Source organism: Scardinius erythrophthalmus (genome assembly GCF_964197995.2).
Source record: "Scardinius erythrophthalmus genome assembly, chromosome: 3".
In the NCBI taxonomy this organism is placed as follows: Eukaryota; Metazoa; Chordata; class Actinopteri; order Cypriniformes; family Leuciscidae; genus Scardinius; species Scardinius erythrophthalmus.
Genome location: NC_138223.1, coordinates 5,911,540 through 5,934,566, shown reverse-complemented (window position 1 = coordinate 5,934,566; position 23,027 = coordinate 5,911,540). Strand labels below are relative to the sequence as shown.

The window sequence follows — 23,027 nt, the reverse complement described above, 5'->3', positions numbered from 1 at the left end:
TTATAAAAACATAACACATCTTCCTTTTTTCTCTTTATGTGTCCATGCTTTCTTTCTTTCTTTCTTTCTTTCTTTCTTTCTTTCTTTCTTTCTTTCTTTCTTTCTTTCTTTCTTTCTTTCTTTCTTTCTTTCTCCTCACTTTCTTCCAACCCTCATCCAGGTTTGGGAGGAAAAAAGAGGATAAAGCCAAATCTAAGGCTAAACAACTGGGAGCTTTGAGCGAAGAGGAGATGGACAAGAGTGAACCTGAGGTGTTTCTGTCCAAGTATGTTTGCCTTTTAAGAGTATTATTGTAACATGTTTTATTTATTTTTATTAACCTATTAAGCTAATGCACCAATGTAGAAATGCTTAAACTAGTTCTGGATGTTAAATGCTCTATTTGTATAATTGGTTGTTCTCTTCTTACCGTAATTAAAGAGGAAGGAAAAAATTAAACTCAATTATGTATGTTTGCTTAACAGTGTTTTGGATGTTTAACATTTCTGGTGTCCAAGAATTTTCTAAAGAGTGTGTTTTTAATCCCACAGGAGTGAAAGGAACAGCCCTGCTCTTGACCGTTTCACCTTCCCAGACGTGGAAGATGATGACCTGGATCCCAACTATGCTCGCATCAACAATTTCAGAGAACCCCCTGCCTCCAGTCACTCCCCGTATCCACCCGGGACTCCCACCCACAACTACTCTCAGCCTCCTGTCCCCGCCCCGAACAGAGAGCCGCCCAATGAGGAGGAGCTAGAGGGCCTTTATGCAAAAGTGAACAAGCAGAAAGCCGCCCCTCCAAAGACTGACAGGTGGGAACCAGTCCAAACGAATTTTTATTGATACCTTGCATAAAATGACAAATATTGTGCAATATTGTGTGTTGTGTGACCAGTACCGATTATGTATCCGGTAACCAGTAGCAGAATAATTTTAATTGTTTTATTTTGGCTTTTTGACACAATAACAAGTAGACATTTGTTCGACTACAACAGTAAACAGATAAAAGAATAATAATCATAATAATACGTTTAACATCTTATTATTATGAATAAAATATTCATAATGCATATTATGCACAATAATATATATATATATATATATACTGTATATATATATATATATATTAATAAATAATAATAATATTTTATAATACTATTTTGAAATATTGATGTTCATTATTTTATTTATTTATATTATTATTAAATGTTATTAAATTAGATGTTTTACTGTTGTAGTTTTTTAGAATTTTTCATAATAATAATTTTATTATTAGCATTTATTGGTAAAACCTATTATCTCTGTTATCTACTGTTAAAAAAAACCTCCTCACGATAGTCACTCAGTAAAATTAAATCAATGGAAGTTTTAGTACTTGTTGAATTCGTTATCAAAAGCATAAAACATTTTGCTTTGGCATTGTACATGCAACATATTACCAAAAATCCAGGCACATCGGTAATGAACGCTTTGGCCTTTTAGGCGAATCAAGCTGAAATATTGACAGACGTGTCTCTGGAGTCATTTGTGATTTACTGTGTAGCTGTACAGTCTGTATATATACAGAGGGAATGTACTGGTGAGTTTTTAGTCCGGGTTGAGTGGTCTCAACGACTGAGCCCATTGATTTGTTGTCTGGCGGTAATTATGCGTGAGTGTTGCAGTGTCCGTGGGGACCGTGTTCCTTCTTGCTCTAGTCCTACCATCGATTCGCACAAGATTATCTTCCTTGCGCTGTGCTGTCCACCGAGCTCAGAAGAGCTGTAATCCTATCACACTCACAGACTCGCTCTTGTACAAGAGAAATACACTGAAAAACACATTTGGATACCACATTTCCTGACAAAGCACGATATATATACTACAGTAGTGCTACTGTAAAATCATAATAAATGTATGTAAATCGCATAGAACATTTGGGAATAAAGCACCGTTTCCATCCAGAGAGACGAAGCGAACGAAATCGTCACTTCCTGATAAACAGGTGCCATATATCACTAAGAAAAATGTAAGTTGCTGCAGTAGGAGAAGCCATTTTGCATCTTATTTCATATATAATAAATCATTTGCGCCTCAGAGCACTCAGACAAAACTCGGTCATGTTATCTTGCTTTCAGAGGTGGATGCTGCTGTCTGGGGACGCAGTCCGAATAATTATACCGAATCACTTTGACGATCAGTCGCGCAAAGTCACATGACTTTTTTGATGCGCATCGAGGAATTTACTCGGTAAATGTGTTTCCATCATAGTTTATGCGCATGTTTTCTTATCTGATTTTTTTTTATCCGCCTTAATGGAGCGCATACATTTTTTATGTTTATTTTAGGAATTTATGCACATCTTTGCATATCCATCCAGCGTTATTTAATGCAATATCCCAACATAGCTACTGGTGGCTAAACCAACTAGACCACACATTTATTGTGGTGAAAAACTGCTGCAACTTTTCTACTTTGGCTGAAACTATGATTACTGTTAAACTTTTTCTAAAGTCTTCATACAGGTTTGGGAAATGGTTTCTTATTTATTTTCGTAAAAATTTTTTTTACTAAAATAAATACAGAAAACCGGATGATTTTCATGATGATAAATGACATAGATAGTATGGTTACTATGGTAACCACGTTTCTACCACAACACCATAATTCCTACATATATTGTTACTTCTGGAAAATGTTACATTTATTATGGGATCTCCTTCAAGCATAATTTTTATTTTATACTAGTGCTGTCAAATTGATTAATCACGATTAATCGCATCTAACATAAATGTTTGTAAACATATAATATATTAATCAATTTGACAGCACTAGTATAAAATAAAAATTATGCTTGAAGGAGATCCCATAATAAATTTACATATATATATATATATATATATATATATATATATATATATATATATATATATTATACACAGCTTTCTGATGAAAATGCACTTAAAATATATTTTTATTGTGTATTTATTTGAAAAACATTATCATTATACTACAGTTCTTTTATCTATATTTAATTCAGTTTGTTGTAGTTTAGTTTTGAGGTTGAGTAAATGATGACAATTACTTTCTCAATCATTTTAATTTTTGTGTGAACTGTCCCTATAATGGCATTTGATGAACAATCGTGGCACCGTGTTGGGTCACCATAGAGTAAAATCTGTCAGCGTCTGACAAGTGGAACTCACTAATGTGACAGTACGAGCAGATTACACAGGGTCTTATCAAAGAAGAAAGTGTGAGAAATGTCTCTGTCTGGACCTATGAAATGAAACCATCGCTAGAGTGTGTGCGCACAAGTCTCGATTTTCATGTCAGAGAGCAAATAAGAGAGAAAGATAGCGGGAAAGAGACGGTCAATTAACCACAAAGTAACAGCCAGACAGATCCGCGAAAGCCCCCTCCTCATCTCACTGTCTCGCTTTCTCCGAGTGCTGATGTCTCATCTACTTTAGCAGGGTACTTAATTACCATTCTCTCTCGCGTGTGTCGCCTGACTGCTCCTAACAGCCCTTTGTTCTTGCTGGCATTTTGTGCATAATAGATGTGGCTAATAAATGTTAGTGCTGATCAAACATGGAAAATAGAGCCTCGCTTTCCTTGTTTGGGAGAGTTTGAGCGCCGCACGGCCATTTTTCAGCAGAAATGCTGACACAGAGTCAGTGGCAGCCAGAAAAGCTGGCCCCGGCTCCAGATATCTGGACCGCATCCAGCGCTGAGGAATGGGCCTAATCGAACTAATGGCCCACCAGCCGTGTACTGTGGCCAACTCTAATTCTGTGAAGAAACTGCTGTTTCTTAACGCCTTCCCTCCATTTCCGTGTTGTTCTCCATCACGTTGGAGCAGTAAACTCTGTTAAGATGGATCTGGAGACATATTGCTTAAAATAAGGTTTACCTCTCACAAAACCGGTTAGCATACTTTTTTTACCATGATAACTACTTTCCATAATTGTTTCTACTGGAAAATTATTAATGATTGCTTATTATAAATTATTGAGGCATTTCTTTCATTTTATTTGAATTATTTCACTTTATCTTCAAGTGCTATGACAGACTTAGAAATTCCCATAGGTTCCTGATGAAAATGTACTTAAAATATAATAATAACAATAATACAAATACGTCTTGTTATTGTTATTATTATTTTTAAAAAAGAAAAGAAATCTCCTAATGAAAATCTACTGCAGTTTACAATTTTATTTTAGTTTTGTTGATGTATAATATATTACATTATATATTTTCATGTCTAAAAAGATACAGATATAGATTTTATTTTATAATTATTTAATTATATATATATATATATATATATATATATATATAATAAAATGTTATTTTAATAGTCAATGGCTTTGACTATGACTTATACATTTTCATAATGTAGGTACTTAAAAATACATATACTAGGAGTAGCAGTGGTAACAATAATAATAATATTAATAACAACAACAATACTTTGTAGTAATAGAAGTAGTAGTTGTATTAAAAATTATTTATATGAAAAACAAATCCTAAGTTCCATATGAAAATGTACTACAGTTTAATTGTAGGAACAATAACTCAGATTTTTTGGCCTTAAATGGTATGTGTGTGTGTGTAAGGGAAAAAGTTGGACATTACGTTAACCATAATCCTGAAACTTATAACTATATTTTCAATATGTTTATCCAATTAATCAGAGAAATAAATGGAAAGATATTCATTTCTCATTTCCATGAGCATTTCCTGTGCTGATCCTTGTGGCCACACACATCTCTGACAGCCCTATCCCGACAGAGCAAGACTGTGTAATTGAGGAGTGGACATATTCATTAAGACCTCAATGGCAGGTGTGTTTAGAAAAGGGTGTCGCTTCTGATTACAGGCCTGTGTGGTGGCGTCCAGCCGGAAAAGATGGCAGCCTGTTGTCAGATCTCATTATAAAACACGTCCTGCAGAAATAAGATAGAGGTATTGAGATGAAATGAACGGAGAAGCGGAGAGAAGTGCGTCACGGTTTCTAGCATTACCTGTATGTCAATATCTATTAATTCAGGGATTATTTGGCTGTCCAGACTCCATTTTGTTGACAGCTTCTCAGTCAGATTGTGGATTAATTCCCCCATCTATAATCATATTCATTAGTCAGTGAAAACTGATCCAGGACCAGCATTCCTTGTCATCCAGGGCCTAAAACGAACTTTTTGCCCCAATTGGCGGTGATTTTAATATTTTACCATGAAACTGTTTTTGCAAAAACAGACAGTTATGACTCCGACATTTTAGATACCACTGAAAAGTCACAAATCTTAATTACAATTATGATACCACAGCTAAAACTACTAGCCTAACTAATGAATGTAGGCTATAAATGTAAATATAGTTTTCACTGTAGAAATTAAACGGATTAATCCTTATTAAAGTTACAAAAATGTATTCTGTCAAGAGCAGTTAGTTATTTTTTTCTTTGTCCTGAACATTAAAAATGCAGAAAAGAGCAGGATAATTAGGCTGTTGTTACTTTAAGACCTAAAGCATGGATCCAATGTACTGATACTGATACTAATTGACTTCGCTTTTATGTCTTCTTGCACTTGAATATTTAGATAGGCAAGGCTTACACTCTCAGTGTTACAAAAGATTCTATTTCAGATAAATGCTGTTCTTTTGAACTTTCTATTCATCTAAGAATCCTGGGAAAAAATATTAATAATAATGATAATAGTGCAATCACAGTTTATCTGCTATTTTACAGCAGCTTCAAACATGGAGTATGCAATCGGAAATTGGGTCAAAGTTTTATTTTAAGTTTTCTTGACTAAAGTGGCCGGTTTACACCAACAAGTCCAATTCGACACAGAAAAAGCAAAAAGAGAAATATTATAAAATATTCACAAACAATTTGTTCCATCAAAACTATTGACAACACAAACAATTAAAAAAAGAAATCTCCATTGTGTGTCTCTCTCTCTCTCTCTGTTTTCATATATATATATATATATATATATATATATATATATATATATATATATATATATATATATATATATATATACATACATATAAAATATTTTGTAATATGTAAAAAGTTTTTTTCAAACCAAAACTTTTGAGATGATTTGATGTGAAGAGGGTAGGAAAATCGCTCACATTCACGACTAGATGACGCACACACTCATAGGTAGCGTTGCTTTCTGTTGCTCAACACAAGCGCTAATTAGCTTTACTCAGATGTAACATAAACAGGTAAAACACAGCAGGAAACCGACACGGTCCGTGATGATGATCTCAGATTGCTCTGTTTGTCTAATTCTGTCTCAAAGAAGGAAAGGTAATATCTCCGGCCTTTCTACGGTTTGCACGGTACCGCTATCATAACACCCCAAATGAACTGGTGATGACAGCCGGCCTTCAGAAGCGCTCTCATTTGTACGTGTATGTGTGTGTTTAAGCATCCATGTGTTTTTGCAGTATTTCTGTGTGCTATGTTCTGTTTCTTCAGCCTTCTCCCTCTAAAGCACTCCAGGTCTGCTCCAGTCCTGTAACTAATATGAATATGATGCATACATGCTCGACGGGAGCTAATTAAACATTGATAGTGTTTCTCATTCAGAGGGTCATGTGGACTCTCAATCAAAATGGCAGCTCTAATTGCGTTCTTTGGGATTAGATAATGGATGCCGTTCCCGCTCCGCGTGTCCTCCACCAGCTGCTGGAGTGCCATAGATCGCTGCCTCTAGTATTTTCAATTATTTTCAAGTTGGCAACATCTGTGGATGGAGTTTCTTGAAAGTTATACATTTGTAGTGTATGTGTAAGTCCAGTATAAAACAAAATTTGGACATGCATCATAGCACTTCTTGGCAATTTCTTGCGTTCAGTATAAGTCGTTTATATTTATTTGTTTAGATTGAATAATAATACATAATTAATAATATAAATATACAATAATAATTGCATATTGAATTCAAAACTATATATTATTAATGTATAATACATTTGAAGAGAAAGTTGAAGCAGTTTAAATGGTTGATTTTATAATGCTAGTTCTGCTTTGAATCAATACATGCCCTTAGGTTACATGTGTGTTTATGGAGCTCACAGATGGATAATTTAATACACTGAATTTTACATCAAGCGCAGTTTATTTTCACTGCATTTGATTTGGGAATCTGACAAACAGAATTGCACATTAACTTTGGCCTCAAATCAAACACTCTTTAAACGTTAGGATGAGACAGATTTACTGTGGTATACATGATTACTTAATGTGCTTCTAGATGTTCCCTTACATTTTCATCTGATGGACTTTCTTTTTATTGTGATTGATTGCAAGGAAGCTCTTTATTTTACAGTGCAGTTCCCCATATATACTTTTTGTACTTATTAAAGCAATTACAATAACTGGGTTATAACTACGCACCAACCCTGAACCTTCACCTAAACCTAACCTTAACCCACAGTTACCTCATATTACCCAGTACTTTTTGGGTAAATACACTGTAAGTACACATACTGTAAAATAAAGTGTAAACGACTGCAGTATATTGATCTAATTATCTGTGAGGTCATTGCCTAGATTTGTGATAGATGATAGATTTGCCTAGATGTTTTCCAGAGTGGTTAATGGGAGTCTGTCTTGTTTCTCTGTCTTCATGTTGCAGTAATGAAGAACGATTGCAGCAAATCCGAAATCAGCTTCAAAAGGTGAGACCGGCTCCATCCTATGAAGACCTGAGCAACCGAAGACGCCAGGAGTACGACCCTTCACGAGTGAGTGCATGTGTGCTCTCTTGCTTTCTTTCAGGAAGTGACAGACTGAAGTCTGGCTGGATTCTCAGGCACTGATTCAAAGCTCAGATTATCAGGGTTCATCTCGTGGTGTGTTTCAAGCCAAATCTAAAGTACTCTGACTAATCTGTTCATCTGCTTAGACACAGGACCCGCTCACTAGCCGTGTTTCCGTTACCATTCGAATTGCGCAAATTGAAAATACACCCAATGGAAACACGTCAAATTTGCAAAAACTCCCATTTATCGCAAAAAATGTTTTACGCTCACATGAGGAGGTTTTTCAGGCAATTCGAGTAAGAAATATTTCGCAAAACTGCAATGGAAACAGTTTTTGCGCATTTACAGGTCACCTGACATAGATGACACAGTGTGTTTGGACAGAATACGAGACAGAGTTCTTTATTAAATTCATATAGGACAAAAGACTTACAGGAATAATGGATTCTAAACCTCAAATAAATGCCACAATCAAGACCTCGAAGCGGAAATGAGGGAGAAACACCTCATATGTGCCGCTCACAAGTATAATAAGGGTTGTTCCTTACCATTAATGCTTGGGAAGCACACATACATCTCCTTCGATTAATAATAATGGAAGGATTTTACTTATCGCGAGAGGAAAAAATTAAGTTTTAGTTGCATAACATCGGTTAATGGAAACGGCAACAGTTTTTTGGTCGACATTTAGAAAAAATCACAAAAGTTTTGTGCAAATCTGAAATGGAATCGCGCCTATCGTCTTCCTGTTCACGGGAATACATATCATAATGTGATTGTTTATAATTATTTTATTTTTTTCCAGTACTACAAACCCCACGTCATATTTCATGATCTACTGCATCATTTTCTATTATAAAAAAAATGGAACATCCCATAAAATTGTCATGTACAGGAAAGTTCCATCATTTGGACCCTTTCTAAAGCATGATGGGTAAATAATCCCATTCCACTTGCTCTTTTTTTTTATTTATTCACACAGATTGTAGTGTTGACTGCATTTGTCGAGCTCAAGCATCCAGCATACCAAAGTTGTTGTAATATCAAACGGATGTTTCCTTTAATTTATGAGTAATTAAAGTTTATTAATATCCACAGACCAACATTTGGTTCCAAAATAGCTAGATGTTGCTGAATGACAGCATCATTTAGGCTAAATCTGGTAACTCAGGTACTTCAACTGTTAATCATTACTTTTGATTCAATTTGATAATATGTATATTTATTTATTTATATATTAATTTATATTTATTCAGTTATTTATTACTAAGCTTAATCATTACTTTTTATTACATTTTATAAATGTATGTATTTTTACTTTATTAGTATATTATTTTATGTTATTATAAATACATATATTGTTTATGTAATTATTTTTATTACACAATTTATTTCATTATTATATAATTTAAGCTTTTGTTATTTTTGTTTACTGCTGGAAAAAGAACAAAATTACACTAGGGTTTTTTTTTTCCAGACATGTCCCAGATTTTGGTAACAGGGTTGAAAAAACTCCAGACGTCAGAAACAAATAATATAGGATTTATTTCTGTTCATATTTTCTAAAGGTCATGATCCTCCATTCCACAGTCTTTGTCAGAAAATAATTCAATTTTTTTAGGGTTTCAAGCCCTATTTTGTACATTGAGGGCCACTTTCAAAAGTGCATTGTCAAAGTTGATTGTGTTAAAATGAGATTGTGTGTGTGTGTGCGCGCGTCTGTGTCCGTGTGTGTGTGTGTGTGTGTGTGTGTGTGTGTGTGTGTGTGTGTGTGTGTGTGTGTGTGTTTGTGTGTGTGTGTGTGTGTGTGTGTTTGTTTGTGTGTGTGTGTGTGTGTGTCCGTGTGTGTGTGTGTGTGTGTGTGTGTGTGTGTGTGTGTGTGTGTGTGTGTGTGAGAATTCTCCTGCAACTTTATGAACTCCAAACTCAAATTTGAGTTGCTTTTTCACCCTTTAATCAAGTCAGTTTCTCTTCTGATCTGCCCTGAAAACTCTATTGCAACCACTTATTTCCATATATCCCCACCTTTCTTTTTCAACCCCTTTGTGTCTTTTTTTGGAGGAGGTTTGCTTTCAAATTGAAGGCTTACGATATTCGTGGTATGGTCTTCTGCATGCATACTGTATGAACCCAGATGTATTTTTAGATCCTGATGTTGTCTAGTTGGATTGTTCTCTAGGTAGTAGTTTGTGTGGGTGTGTGCGTGGGTGTGTGTGTGTGTGTGTGGTGGGGTGTCTGCATTGCCCAGAGCTTTAAGTGAGCTGACCCATCCCTTGACATCCCGCACCTACACGCCGCACCGCTGGGCACACATGCAAATTCAGCTGCAATAATCCTCCAAGCTTCCCGTCAGGGTTTTGTTTTTCATCCCTATGACAGCAGCACGTCTTGCTATCGTCTTGGTCTTAATGTGCAAACCGAGGGCTGTTTATCACCCATAAACTCCCAGCACCAGACATGTCTCGCTTAATACATAACTAAAACGGTATTAATAAATAACTCTTTGGGTCATTAAGGAAGAAAGATATGCATCTCGCCGTCTGATCCATGCGTTAGTCTCGTTCAGTGGTTCCTCCCACTGCATTATGAGAGTCTGTCATTCATGGTGATGATGCTCAGAGATGAGTGTTAGCATTAATGCTCTCTTTTCACTCATAAATATGAGATGGGCACAAAGATTATGGCAAGATCTTTCCGCAGCCTTTTTAATATTCTCTGCTGTTAATTCAACCAAACCAATAGACAATTGCAACCATGGTAATCCAGAGTTCTCGCGCGAGCACAAGTTGAATTTGCTCAGCGAGTTACTCTGGTGTCTAGTAATGATGCTCATTAAATATGCCCCTCGATCTGAGCTGCACCAATCACATCGGGTTATCTGATATAGGCGGGCCGGAGGCCAGCTAATCAGATGACGACAGCGCTGTGACGTCGAAGTCATTAGTAAACATTGCAAGATGGCTATGGATGAACACCAGTTGTTTGAAACGGCTTTGGCCGCTACAATGAACGAGTTCGACTTGGCTTTTTATCTAAAACAGGAACAGAAGACGCCGCTCGAATCGTTCATTTGCGAGAAGGGCGTTTTTACTGTTTTGCCGACCAGATACGGCAAGAGTCTAATCTACCAGTTAGCTCCGCTGAGCGTATGGGGCTTGTTGTGATTGGTCGTAGTGTTATCCAATTGCGTGCAGTGAGATTTTTCAAATGCATGCTTGGTGCCGCCCCTTCGAGCTGGCCGATTTTAATTTGTCAACGCCAGACCATTAATCTTTCAGATTTAGGTCTGGATATCCAGGCTAGACAATTGCATAGAATTGCATGCCTTTTTTTTATTTTTTTTATTCATTATTTTTTAAGATGAATCATGTCACTTCAAACCAGTGTTATTTTAGTATCATTTATATACTATTATACATTTTATTAATATTTTGAATTAGCCTTTATTTTTAGAATTTCTGTTTTCATCTTCAATTCAGTTTAAATTTTAGATAATTTTGCTATGTGTTTTTTTTTATTATTATTTGTATTATGTTTTTAACATATTTCTATATAGCTATATTTGTTTTTATTTCAGTTTTAGTTTTAAACATTTTTCAGCATTTCAGTTATTTGCCAGAGGCAACATTTCCATTTTTTATATATATAAGATTTATAAGTTGAATCATATAATATATGTTAAAGTATACAAGTTTTCATCTAATATTTTATTTTTTCTTTATTTAAATTACCAAAAAACAAAACAATTTTAATTTGTTTTAGTTAACGATAACAATGCTTTTTTTTGTCCATACAGTAAAAGTCAATGGGGTCCAATGTTGTTTTGACCCAATAAACATGTTTTGTCTTTAAAAATACCTCCTTTTGTGTCCTAAATCAGAAAATCATACAGTTTTGAAGTCACAGGATTTTCATTTTTGGGTGAACTATCCCTTTAGTGTTAAAATAGTATCGAGAAAACTTGCTCAGCTCGTTGCCTTTCAAGATTTTTTTGCACTGTCTGCTCCTTGTGTAAAAATAAAATAATAAATGACAAATGGGGGCATCCAACAAGATGTTATGAAGATGAGACATTGTGAGACATAAGATTTATTATGCATTAAAAATATGAGAGAAAATATGCTGAAACAGTAGGAAAAGAAGGGGGGAAGCCAGACAGAACCACAGAGATGAGAAAATTGACAATTTCACTCAAATCCCTTCTAGAAATCACATGGTTTAAAAATGGCAAGGGTGTCTGTCAGCGTTCTCTTCTGGGCACTTTAAAACAAAAACTCAATCTAAATTGGAAGAAAGGCTTTTTTCAGAAGCACTTATCGGAGCCCTGAACTCTGTCATTTCAGCGCCCGGAGCCACGCTCACGTCCACCCAGATGTCCAGCACTTCATTTTCCAGAGATTGAGGGTTGTGTCCAGGGCTCGGCAAAGTTTACAATTATAGTTTATATGATTACACGCATCTGCTGGAAAAACACAACTTCATTGAGACTTTCCAGGAACGTCTGAGAGAGAAAATAGATGCTCTGATGCTGGAAAGAAAGTGACGTATCTAGTGTCCGATGTTGCGTGAAAAATAGTTTTTCTTGCATTGTTTGTTAAATGATGATAGGTTAGAGTTGTCAATAGATTAACCTTTAATTTGGATGCAGTGAAGCAAATGTACGTCACAGTTGTTCTAATGAATGGTGTAATGATTAACAACCAGTTTTACTAGTTGGTGAGATTGCATTCCTTTTTGCCGCCAGCCAACTTTAATTTGGTTTGAACAACGTGCCATTATACAATTTCTGTAAATAACGTTTACACAATTTACTCCCATTCATATCAGTCTAAACATATTTATGGCCAGCATTAAACATTTAATTGGAATCAAATCACATTTTATTTACTTTGCTAAATGGCACTTCCACCATGAAGCATTGCTAATGTCCTGATCAAATCAGTCTTCCTACACTTTTAAATACACAAATAATTTACAATACTGAATGCATTACCGAAAGTTTGAGGTATGGACGTTTTTTTTTTTGGAAGTTAATACTTTTATTCAGCAAGGATGCATTCAATTGTTTGGAATTGACAGTAAAAATGTGTTTAATGTTTCAAAAGATTCTATTTCAAATTAATCCTGTTCTTTTGAACTTTCTGTTTCAATCCTGAAATCATGGATTCATGCAGAAATATTAAGCAGCACAACTGTTTTCAACACTGATAATAATCAGAAATGTTTCTTGAGCAGCAAATCGGCATATTAGAATGTTTTCTGAAGGATCATGTGACACTGAAAACTGGCTTTGATCACAGGAATAAACTACATTTTAAAATGTGTTCAAATAGAAAAAAAATATTTTAAATTGTAGTAATATTTCATAATATTACTGATTTAACTGTATTTTTTGTATCAAATAAATGCAGTCTTGGTGAGCATAACACTTTTTTCAAAAACATAAAATGGTTCCATTAGTTAGTTTTAGTTAATGCATTAAAGGGATAGTTCACTTTGAAATTAAATTTTGGTATGTTTTAGCTTACCTCAAGGGCATCCAAGATGTAGGTGTCTTTTTTTCCGCAGTAGTTTAAATTTTGATATTTTTAGGTCAAACCGTTCTTGTCTGTCAGTCATTTCATGCAGGTCTATGGTCACTGTCTCAAAGAGCATGCACAAAGTCCAAATTAAAACAATTCCCCATCGTTCAAATCTGACGGCGCGGGCGGGTATAGATATGTACATAGATGTCGCCTTGGCTACTGCAGTTCATTGGAACGAAACCGTAGCCAAGCGACATCCAGTGTATATATCTATACCCGCCCGCGCCGTCAGATCATTTGGACACGGCTGTGTTCAAGAGATGAGATAACGATATAAATACTGTTCGTTTTCTCACACAAACCGCTCGTTTCGTGTCTTAGGCCATCAATGTGTCCTTACGATGGGGAATTGTTTAATTTGGACGATGGGGAATTGTTTTAATTTGGACTCTGTGCATGCTCTTTGAGACAGTGACCATAGACCTGCATTATATGACTGACAGACAAGAACGGTTTGACCTAAAAATATCAAAATTGAAACTACTGCGGAAAAAAAGACACCTACATCTTGGATGCCCTTGAGGTAAGCTAAAACATACCAAAATTTATTTTCAAAGTGAACTATCCCTTTAAGTAATGGTATCTTATAATGAGCAATACATTTGTTACAGTATCTGTTTATATTTGTTAATGTTATTTTATAAAATAAAAATGCAACTGTTCATTGTTAGTTCATATCAGCTCAGGTCCATTATGTTGACAGATACAACTAATAATGTATTATTAAATGTTAAAATTAGCATTAACTATTGATAAATGCTTTAGAACTAGAATAAATGCTCATGTACATTAATGTAGTTAACTAATGTTAACAAATGAAACCTTATTGTAAGGTGTTACTAAAAAATCTTACCAACCCCAAACTTTTGAACAGTAGTATACTGTTTTTTTTTCTGTTTTTTTTTCTTATAATCAATGACTATAAGTTAATAGTTGTATTTAACCATTGCTTGAACCATATATTGTCATATTTAGAGCTGATTGGTAGTTTTAATGTTAAAAATCATCCATAGTATAAAGGTTTTGACAATGTCCGTGTAGTAAATGAACTTACTACGTTTACTCAGAAATATATGAATGAATATGTGAAATGAATAGAAGGATGAATAGTTGCTGTCAGAATAACAGAAGAAACGGAGAAGGACGTTCAGGCCACCATAAGGAATAGCATGTGGTGTAGACGCACACACACGCACACACAGCAGGGGCTGTGGTGTATGATTCATTAACAACAGAAGAATTTAATTGGATTACAGACTGGTTTTCACAGACCTTCAGTCTGTCTCGTGTGTGTCTGTCTCGTGTGTAACAGTGTGTGCGTGTGTGTTTGTGTGTGTGTGTGTGTGTGTGTGTGTGTTCTTCAGATCTCGTTTATGATCTCATACCGCACAAGTAGGGATGAACCAGTAGATATTTTCTGACCAATGGAAGGAATAATTATAAGTACATTATTAGTGGTGTTTCCAAAGGCTAGCATCACTGTTGCTATCATACTTAAGGTAGTGATTCGAACAAACCTCTGAAAGACTCTGCTATGGACAGCAAATTGTGTGGTTTCTTGAAGGGAGGTTTACTTTTGCCTTTCTAAGTTCTAGTTTTGCCTTCTTGCTTACATTGAAGAAGGGACCCGAACGATATCTAGAGAGCAGATTATCATATGCCACTTTTCCACTGCATAGCTCGCTTTACTTTGGCTCGGTTTGCTTTTCCACTGCAGTTTAGTACCGTATCAAAGTGGGTGGGATTATAGACTGATTGTTATAGTTGTGCCAAATCCAATGACGCTGGAAGTGACGATTCTCTCGGACCAATCAGTGATCTGCAGTGTTTAGACGTCACATTTTAGTATCGGTACGGCTCACTTGAAACCTCAACAGAGGTGGTACTAAATAAAGTTCTAGGTTCTGTACATAGTAGAAAACCCCCCAAAAGTGAGCCGTACCAAACCGTACCGAGCCGTACCATGCAGTGGAAAAGCACCAATACGGAGTTTGGGTTGGGCTCTTCTGGTCCAGTAAGTAAGCACACAGAACACCCTAACTACTACCTGGAAAACCATTTCAACCACCAAAAATGCCCTAGTAACCACATAAAACATCCTAGCAACTACCCAGTAATCCCATTGAACATCCAAGTAAAATGAGAACAGAGAGGAGACGGCAGATGCAGAGACTGAAAGAAAAATAACCGAATGAGAGAGAGAGAAGATGGAAAATTAAGACGGTTGTCATTCAGATTGTTATCCTCTCTTCCTCGAAACAGAACAGCTTGAGACGAGCATCCTGGGCCTGTCAGGTCTAATTAAGCCAGCATCTGCATCTCCAAACACACACACACCGGCTTGACGGGCAGCCGTGACGGTGGAGTGTAAAAAGATTGAGTGACGGCGACTAGGTGGCTCTCTGCAGAGCCGACAAATAATCCCAAATCCTAAAACCAGGTGCCTGGGATGTCAAAACATATCAACATGAGCTCACGGAGACAGATTAAGAGTGAAAGAAAGTGAGAAAGGCAGGGATGGACGAGGAACAAAAGGCCTTGACTCTACTTTGCTCTAGCAAGCAGGTCACACCTTCCTTGGTAGGTCAAAGACAAGCCAACTCACATCACAGAGCCTTGGCCTTTGTTTCAGAGCAGGAAACACTGGTTGGGAATCTGAATGAAGCCACTAAAACAAAAAGAAAAGAGCGGTGGGAGGGAGCAGTCAGATGGACCTCAGGGGAGGAATGAGCACGGACAGAATAATAACTGTGTCCCCAATTCTTTATTTGGACTTAAACATGCTTTGCACTTTGGTGGCAGATTATGGCAATTTAAACGGTTACTATGTTTTCATAAAAAGCACCATTTATAGTTTTCACTTCCCTAACATTTTCTAAATGCAGACTTTTCACTGTTTGCATCACAGACTGTCAGTCTGTGTATCAGTGGTGGGATTTTACAGTGAATCGTTCTGCAGGTTACACAGCTATGGTAGTAGGCGATGACAAATGACTCGTGACTCATTCATCTGATTCGTTTAAAAACTCTGAATCATTCAGAAATGAAGCAAGTATTTATGAGTGAGTCACTGAATCACTTAACCGATTCGGTCAAAAACACTAAATCATTCACTAATACGTACTTTATTATAATGTTATATTAGGATTATGATATAATATATATTATATTCTATACTTAAATATATAATTTAATATAAAAATAAAGTGTTGATAGCATTGGACCATTGAATCATAGAATTGGAACCGTTCCAGAGTTATGACAAATCAGCACTTTTGGACGAAACGAAAAGTCAGTTGTCGATGTTGATGTGAAAGGGACAAAATATCCAATGTATCTGTGCCTAGTATCATCCACAACAATCCACGTGCACGTCGTACAGAGGACAACACATCACTCCAGTACTAGACCGCAAAAGCACCAACCTTTCACTGGGTTGGGCTCGATACATGAGGAGGTCATGACCAGCCTCCTACAGCCTTGTGTGTAAATTACCCTCTCAAAATGGTTCCACCATCTGCTGCTAACAAGCCTGGGCCGTCTGGGCGGCATGACCATGGCTTTTCAGGACACGTTAGAGGGCACTGGGCAATAGCAGCACTACATCAAAGATCAGAACACTACACACACCGCGGCCACGGAGACTCCAGGGAGAGAATCAACAAGCGATAGGATCACAGCATGTTTAAGGCGTGTTTGTTTTAGCATTGAGGTGGAGTATGGTGCCGGCTTTGTGGAAAGTTTGATCTAAGTAGCTTGTTTAACTTGCGATGTATTTTACAGAGTGAAGTGAACCGAGGCCTTACGAACTGAAGGAGGCCTACCTAAACCAAACTAAACCAAGATATTGTGTTGATTAGATGATTCATTCAAATAAAGACTCACTAAATAGCCGCTGTGAAAATCTGCAACCTTCAAGCGGCTTCACAGTAGGTTTTTAAATATTGGCTTTTAACACAATACACTGAATTGGAATTACAAGAAGTAGAATTTATTGTAGTTTAGAGGAATTTAATAGGTAATGGCATTCTAGGAAATGAAGTTCTACTTTTTTTGTTCATAAAATGAAAGTTATTTTTTTTTAATGTAAAGAAAAGTATATACATTTTTGTAAACATTACTTGGTGACATTCTAAACATATCTATCAGTCTGTAAGTACTCTAAAACTGTAAGTAGTTTTTTTGTATTTGAAAAACTTTGCTCTAATGAAGTGCCCAAGTTATTTATTTTAATATAGTGCCAGGCTGTTTTCTGGTGAAGTTTTAGCCCACAGTGGTCCACACATACTCAGCTGAACAAGTGACGAAGCACAGCTGAGTTTTCAGGGACGTCACTCACTGCTTGAGTTTCGTGTGGCAAACGCTGAGCATAGTTTGTGTTTGTTGAGAAACATGCTAAATTTGAGTCCTGTTGGAGTCCAACCACAAAACTTAATTTGAGTCCAGACTGCCAATTCCCTCTGGAATGGAGTTTGACTCTGCGCCCAGATCAATGGAATCTAATTACCAAAAAGTAATGATAAAGAACAAAAGTTACTGAGGACTTTAAATTGGTAGTGGCACCCGCTAGGTTTGCGTGTAGTGCGTATATGTCCAACATATATATATATTTGACTATCGGCTTGCTGCGATAGTCTGTGTTACCGGTGTTATCGGTGTTCAGCCACAAACACCAGTTACATCACTTGCCCACTGTGGCACCATCATTTTTAGATTGTTTTATAGTAATAACAATCATTTAGTTCAGTTAGAAAACAGACACTACAATTAAAAATTGAACGTGTCTGCTGAACGTGTCAGTGTGAGCCGAACAAATGTTGCAGCAGGAGTCAGATTTAATTTATCACGAGAATGAGGAGCTGACTGACAAGACAATGGCGGAAGATTTGGTTCCAAAGCGAAATGTAAAAGCGCCTATTTTGCAATATTTTGGATTTAAACTCAATGCTAATACGGAACCTGCAAAGAATTAGTTGTGTTTTTCTAGTTGTTGTGTTTTTTTTTTTTATATTAAGAATAATAATGAACCCACACAATTGCCACCCTCGAACTGGTGCTAATTTGTAAAAAAAAAAAAAAAAAAAGTAAAGTGCGCATGGTATTCATAACGGATAAAACGTCCACTGGCGCATTTTCAGTTCATTCCACATAAACTCATAATCATATAAACTCTTAATCGCAATTCATTTTTTAAAATATATTAAAATATAAACCTAATAATATTTCACAATATTACTGCTTTACTGCTTAGCTTTGGCAGGCTAAGGAACTTCTTTAAAAATCTTAAAATTGACCAAATAGTTTACATATTATATATTATTTAATTCTTACGTATCACAATATCGTTCACATATCGCGTCTAAAAACGCCTGGAAAGCGCGGCGCGGCCCCTATGCAACCATGAACTGCGCTGAGCGCTTTCCATGATGACGAGGAAGTATCAGCAAAGGATTAATTGATTTCTAGCCCTTGCATTAGCTTTACTTCTAGATGTATTTATGGAGCTGAGAAATAAAAACCCGCCCTGTACCGCTATGATCAGCTGTTCGGCCGAGCTTTCGATGTTGTTACGGAAAGGCCGAAGTTGATCGGTTGATCTTTGTCACATGACCTGCAGTGAGCATGCGGCAATATGTTTATTGCTAAACGTCTTTGCTTATGTCTGTTTTGTTTTGTTCTTGAGGCAATAAAAAGGTGTGACTGAATAGTGAGTCCCGGTGACCTTGCTGTTCATGCTCAACATGTGTCTTTGTGTTTAAACAAACTCCTCAAACACATCCATCTGATCTCCCTGCATCTGAACGCATGAGCGCTGTTTGCCTATTTGCAAATGTTTGCACGTTTGTTGTGGCAAGTATTTGCCGTCTCAGTCCAGTTCGCCAGCGTAGCATGCACATTTCTCAGCATGCACAGCAGCACACGAGTCCTTCATCCGTCCACACAGCCGTTTTGATCTGATAACAGCACCGCAAAGACTCAACTGGTTTCTGGCAGCTCGGTTGCCATGGTTCCCCAGTGCCCCCCACTCCCTTTGGTGAGGTTTAGCAGGGTTGAGCAGGTTTTGTTGATCCTTTTTGACCCCACAGGGTAAAACTCGCCCAGACCACCAAGCCTGCCGTGGCAAAGTTTCAAATTCTCTCTCTCAATTGGAGTCAAGCGTCTGGCAGCAGGCCCACGTCTTGTCCTTTCTGCCTAAAATGCTAATTACCCAGTAAAGATCAATCGCCTGAGCCCAAGATAACATCTGTGGGCAGTGAAGAGAAACACGTGGGTAATGTGGAAGATCTAAAGTCACTGGACTGGAGTCTCTCGTGTTTTGTAATAACCGGCGCTATGGAAGCAACTAGGTAGTGTTTTATCGCACTAATATCCAGGGTTAGTTCACCCAAAAGTTCAAATTCAGTCATCATTTACTCACCCTCCCTATTGAAAATACTATGGAAGACAATAGCTATGTTTCCATCCAAAGTTGCGAATTTAATTTAATTTTATAACAGGAAAACAAAGTTTTGCGTTCCAGATGACTGTGGAGATTAGTTGTATTTCCTCTCGACGTCGCCACAATTTTTCGGCATGACTTAGTGACACCTTCACTAATGTTTACATATCACGTTTTTTGCACATGCAAATTCGTTATTTCAAATGTATGCGCGTGGCAAGCGCTTTTAACGGAAGCACGTTTTTCCAGGCCCGCCTATGCCGCGACGAGATGAGAACATCTCAACTTTTCAGAATGCCGCATGCTCACTGCAGGTCATGTGACAAAGATCAACCGATCAACTTCGGCCTTTCCGTAACAACATCGAAAGCTCGGCCGAACAGCTGATCATAGCGGTACAGGGCGGGTTTTTATTTCTCAGCTCCATAAATACATCTAGAAGTAAAGCTAATGCAAGGGCTAGAAATCAATTAATCCTTTGCTGATACTTCCTCGTCATCATGGAAAGCGCTCAGCGCAGTTCATGGTTGCATAGGGGCCGCGCCGCGCTTTCCAGGCGTTTTTAGACGCGATATGTGAACGATATTGTGATACGTCTTCTCTATTGAAGCCAAAATATTGCCATATTTCAGACGTACAGTTCTTTTTAGGCACAGGTTCTTCGCTGTTGTCATTTTCCTCACTTGTCTCTGCTCTGGCCATTAGTTTTTATTTCCACTCTCTGCTCTGAGCCACTAGGTTCCCCTTTGGGCCCGATCTAGCCAATAGCATAAGCACCTACTGGGGAGGCGGGTATAAAGGTAGTAAGGCCCCATCTGATTGGTCGAATTTGGATAATCAACCTATGCATGCAACACACAAATGCTTGGCACAAAATAAATGTAATTTATCGCACCTCTCTGAGATACGGATATCTCATATACTATTATAGCGATAATGATAATTTTTCGATTTAATGTTTAGTAACTTTACTGACTTGAGAAACTTTAATAAGGATTAATCTTGGTTTAATTTATACAGTGAAGACTATGCAGTGTTATTTTACATTTGATTACTTCATTCAATTTCTTTACCTGAAAAGTGAATTTTCACTGGTATCTAAAGTGTTGGTGTCATAAGCTCCATGGCCGGAAAAAAGTATTTGTGAGTTTATTATACAAGTTACCGGCCATTGGCAGGTGTGGTAAAAAGTTAGTTTTAGATGTGTGTGTATATACACACACACACACACACATACAACCCTGGGTCATTGCTCCCAAGAGTGGGATCTTATCTGTGAAGAAAGAGAAGCTGGAGAGTGGTAGTATAAATTCTGACAATAGGCAAGACTGATCACCTGTATGGCCAGAATAGACGAATGAAAGAATGAGAGGAACAGAGGAAAGCGGGGAATTGTATATCGTTCTGATCATTTGGCATGCGCTGCAGTCTATCATTCCCACAATCATCTCCCGCTTCTCTAAATGTGACCTTTACGGCGTGTGCGCGTCGTCATCTCTCTGTCTCTCTTACTCTCTGTGACATTCGATCCCTGCGAGACACCTTTGTGTTTAAAGATCACACTTAGCATGCAGGAGAGAGCCGAGGGCCGCCATTACATGCGCTTATAAACGCCTCATTGAGACAAATGCCACCATTTTCCTCACATAGTCCCCAGAAATGAGCTGCCCTTCTTTACATAATGCCTGTAACCTTCATCTGTCAGGAGCTGCCACACGCAGAACTCCCACAATCCCACTGCGGTCATATGAGACTACTGTTAAACCCTGCGGTGTGTGGCATACTCCACTTATTTATCTTATACAAGCTTGCAAAGTTTTGGAATAGTCACACAAGGAGAAATAAGCTTTAATTAGGAGCCAAGCACTGAAAGTGCGTAGGCACCTCTTGAAATCATTGGCATTCTTATTATTCTTCTTCCATCTGGAAGTCTATGGCAGCCCATAGAACCGCTTGGGGGAAAGTTATGAAATTTGGCACACTGATAGAGGACAGCCTGAACTGTCACCATAGCAAATTTGGAGTCTCTAACTCAATCCCTCTAGCGCCACCAACTGTCCAAAGTTTTACTCATGTTTATGCTAATAACTTTTGAACCGTAAAGGCTAGAAACAAAAAATTTGTTTCCTCTGATTACGTGGCTCAAAACGATTCGATTGCACCCTATGTCGTACACCAAACTTTGTATGTGTCATTGTCACTTCACTCTGACCACATCACATCAATTTCATAACTGCGCCACCTATTGGTCGAAAGTGATATTCCATTCATATTTTTAGTTACTGAATATATGAATATTCAGCTATTTTGCCTTAAATCATCTTAAAATGTCTTTAATTGCTCCTTGCTGCAGTTGGTCTGACACTCCCAGCCATGTTGGCGTGTCTTATCGTCTTCTTGTGCTTGGTCCCGATAATTGCTGCTTGCAGCTATATTTTTTCAATGTAATCATAACAAAACCATAAGAGACATAATGGGAAAATAATGCATCCAATGTTCTTCTGTTTACAGAGACAAAAAAAATCATTGATAATTAAGTAACATGTTTGTCATTGTCTATTCGGGGGGGGGGGGGGGGGGGGGTTCTCTCTCTGCACTTTGAGGGTTGTGCTAACTTATCAGGTTAACAACTCATGCTGATGATAATTATAGCATTACACAAGGTAGTTATATAATTCATGAATCCTGCATATTCAAAAAAACATGTTTTTTTTTTATAATGCATTTAATTTTCAGTTATCCATGCTTTTTTTTGTGATTACACATCTCTATATTTCTGTTGGGTAATGCTTGTGTACAGAAATTACGCTCTTCACCTTTAAAACCACATCTAAATGTCACATTAGCTGATTGTGACATAATCTTATTTGATTTTCCTGTGCTTCGCAGATCAGAGGGCCTGATCCACGAATGCCTCCGAGATACAACGACGTGGATCGACCATATGCCTCCGTGCCAAGGTAAGCCTGTGTTTGCGTGTGCATTTTCACTTATACCGAGGTTTGTGTGTTCTTGTACCATATGCTGGACATATGTGGCACCGTTGGATCCGTAGAGTCAACAAAACAAGACGGAGGAAGGTGGAGGGACTTCCCTTCCTTCACACACACACACTCACTCAGTCTAATCCTCTTTCAGCTCCCTAATTAAATCTTGAGTGTTTGCCTTCCGAGAGCTTTCCTCATCCCGGAATATTCACCTGATCTGCTCCCAAAGGACCGGGATCCAGACAGGAAGCTGGGAATGCTATC

At 37.4% G+C, this 23,027-nt stretch overlaps 1 protein-coding gene across 2 annotated transcripts in view; it reads left to right on the top strand.

Moving 5' to 3' along the window:
- The window catches only part of pard3ba (par-3 family cell polarity regulator beta a), a 168,422-nt gene that overhangs the window by 133,058 nt on the left and 12,337 nt on the right, over window positions 1–23,027 (top strand). For both annotated transcript variants that reach the window (XM_081362128.1, XM_081362127.1), the window contains 4 exons: window positions 161–265; window positions 531–794; window positions 7,626–7,734; window positions 22,666–22,736. In XM_081362128.1, coding sequence (XP_081218254.1) covers window positions 161–265; window positions 531–794; window positions 7,626–7,734; window positions 22,666–22,736 — 549 coding nt within the window. The remainder of the gene's footprint in view (window positions 1–160; window positions 266–530; window positions 795–7,625; window positions 7,735–22,665; window positions 22,737–23,027) is intronic.